The 2,225-nt window shown below is 38.8% G+C and overlaps 1 protein-coding gene across 6 annotated transcripts in view; it reads left to right on the forward strand.

Annotated features, from left to right (window-relative positions):
• Nucleotides 1–1,646, forward strand: part of LOC131343200 (uncharacterized) — a 122,834-nt gene extending 121,188 nt beyond the window's left edge. For all 6 annotated transcript variants that reach the window (XM_058374687.1, XM_058374688.1, XM_058374689.1 and 3 more), the window contains one exon: nt 331–1,646. In XM_058374687.1, the coding sequence (XP_058230670.1) occupies nt 331–519 (189 nt within the window). In that variant the 3' untranslated portion in view covers nt 520–1,646. The remainder of the gene's footprint in view (nt 1–330) is intronic.
• The last annotated feature ends 579 nt before the right edge of the window (nt 1,647–2,225 follow it).

Consider the following 2,225-nt stretch of genomic DNA (forward strand, 5'->3'; position numbering starts at 1 on the left):
GAAGGAGAATTGTGTTATGGAGTAATGTGTGTTATAACCCTTAAATACCTGACTAACTAACTAACCTGATAGATCTAATCTGACCAACAACCAACCTGATTAATCTCAATATCCCTAATTATTTAACTAAACTATCCATCCAACACTACCTGAGTAACTAACCTACATGACCTACTCATCTAACTAATCTAAACTACTTAATTAACCAAACTACACAACCTGACTATCTTGAAACAACCCAAATAACCAACTAACTAATTAACTAACAACCAGAAATGATCTGGACTGTGTGTGTGTGTTTGTGTGTGTGTGTGTGTGTGTATTGAGCAGATTCTGTGTAAAGTGGAGGAGTTGACGGATGCTTTAGAGAAGGTCAGAGTTGGAGGAGAGCGAGAGCAGAAGATCCCGAGCTCCACAGAGGTGTACAAGATGAAGAAAGATCTGATGGAGATCAAAAAGTGGTGTGAAAAGACGGAGGGGAAAATAAATTACATACAGCACAGAGATGGAGCTGTGTGAGACCAAATAAACACACACACACACACACACACTCTTTGTGAGTAACAGAATATGTCTATAAAAAGAGGAATGAGATTATTTCCTGTTGGTCAGTGCTGTGAAATGTCCAGCTCTGTGGGACGGTAAGAGACAGGAAGGAGAAGTGGCCTCTCTTTCCCCTGTCCCCTCCTCCTCCCCCCGTCCCCCAGGGTGCTGGTGAGGTGAAGAAGGATCCCAGTCCTGATCAGCTTGTGTTTTGTGAAACAGTTTAATGTCCATGTGTCTGCTGTAGACGTCTTTAATCTGGTCTTTGATTGGAATGATGCTTTTTTCTCCTGGTTCTTATCATTAGTTACTGAAGTGGAGCACAATGTTAAAGATCTGCTGAAACTTTCACACCAGTAATAAGATGATGAATAAGAAGATGCTGAAGAACAAAGCTTCCAACATCATGCTGCAGAATGCTGCAGATTTTTTCAGTCATTTATTGCGAGTGTTGATTGTGTCACTGCTCCTGCAGGTCTGTGCTCCAGTTTCAGCTGAAAGTCCAAACTTTTCTCTCAAAGGCTTCTGTCATGTGATTTTACTGCAATCTTTTTTCCATTGATTTGATGAAACTAATCCATATTGTGGAGGTACTGAAGATGTTTTGAAGCTGGAAGGAAAGTGCAGGGGATAATAGAGAAGTGATTTGGTGCTTTTCTTGTTGACTGAATAAAGATCTAGACATAAGAAGGAAATAAATGAACAGATTCAGTGGTTGATGATCCGTGCCATCAGACTAACTCTTGTCAAGATTAAACTCTGCAGGATTCCTGAAGTTTCTCCTACCAGATTTACTCTGATCTTTCTTTCATCAGCAACACAATTCACTTCATCTCTTCTGACTGGATTTGATTCAGAAATAAAAGACTAAAGCTTTTCTGGATTTTCGGTTACAGAAACATTTCTGTGGGGTTAAAATCTTTCTGCTGCATGTTTTTATATTAAAGGACAGTGCCACTGTTTTATATCTTATACAGTAACACAAATATCTACACAAATATCTACAAAACATATACAACATTTATATACACACAGTTACAGCTACATATATCACTTACTCTGTGTGTTTCTAAAGCCAGAAAAAATAAAAGTAGTTTAGATCATATCGCTTTTGTCTTTACTTTATTTACGTGAGACCTTGAAATAATCCAGAAGTATATATATATATATATATATATACAGTGAGGGAAAAAATGATTTGATCCCCTGCTGATTTTGTACGTTTGCCCACTGACAAAGAAATGATCAGTCTGTAATTTTAATGGTCGGTTTATCTGAACAGTGAGAGACAGAATAACAACAAAAAAATCCAGAAAAACACATTTCAGAAAAGTTCTACATTGATTTGCATTTTATTGAGTGAAATAAGTATTTGACCCCTTTGCAAAACATGACTTAGTACTTGGTGCCAAACCCTTGTTGGCAATCACAGACATCAGACATTTCTTGTAGTTGGCCACCAGGTTTACACACATCTCACATCTCAAGGAATTCAGGCCCACTCCTCTTTGCAGATCGTCTCCAAGTCATTAAGGTTTTGTGGCTGACCCTTCAGCTCCCTCCACAGATTTTCTATGGGATTAAGGTCTGGACACTGGCTAGGCCACTACAGGACCTTAATGTGCTTCTTTTTGAACCACTCCTTTGTTGCCTTGGCCGTGTGTTTTGGGTCATTGTCAGGC

The sequence above is a fragment of the Hemibagrus wyckioides genome, linkage group LG22 (genome assembly GCF_019097595.1).
Source record: "Hemibagrus wyckioides isolate EC202008001 linkage group LG22, SWU_Hwy_1.0, whole genome shotgun sequence".
In the NCBI taxonomy this organism is placed as follows: Eukaryota; Metazoa; Chordata; class Actinopteri; order Siluriformes; family Bagridae; genus Hemibagrus; species Hemibagrus wyckioides.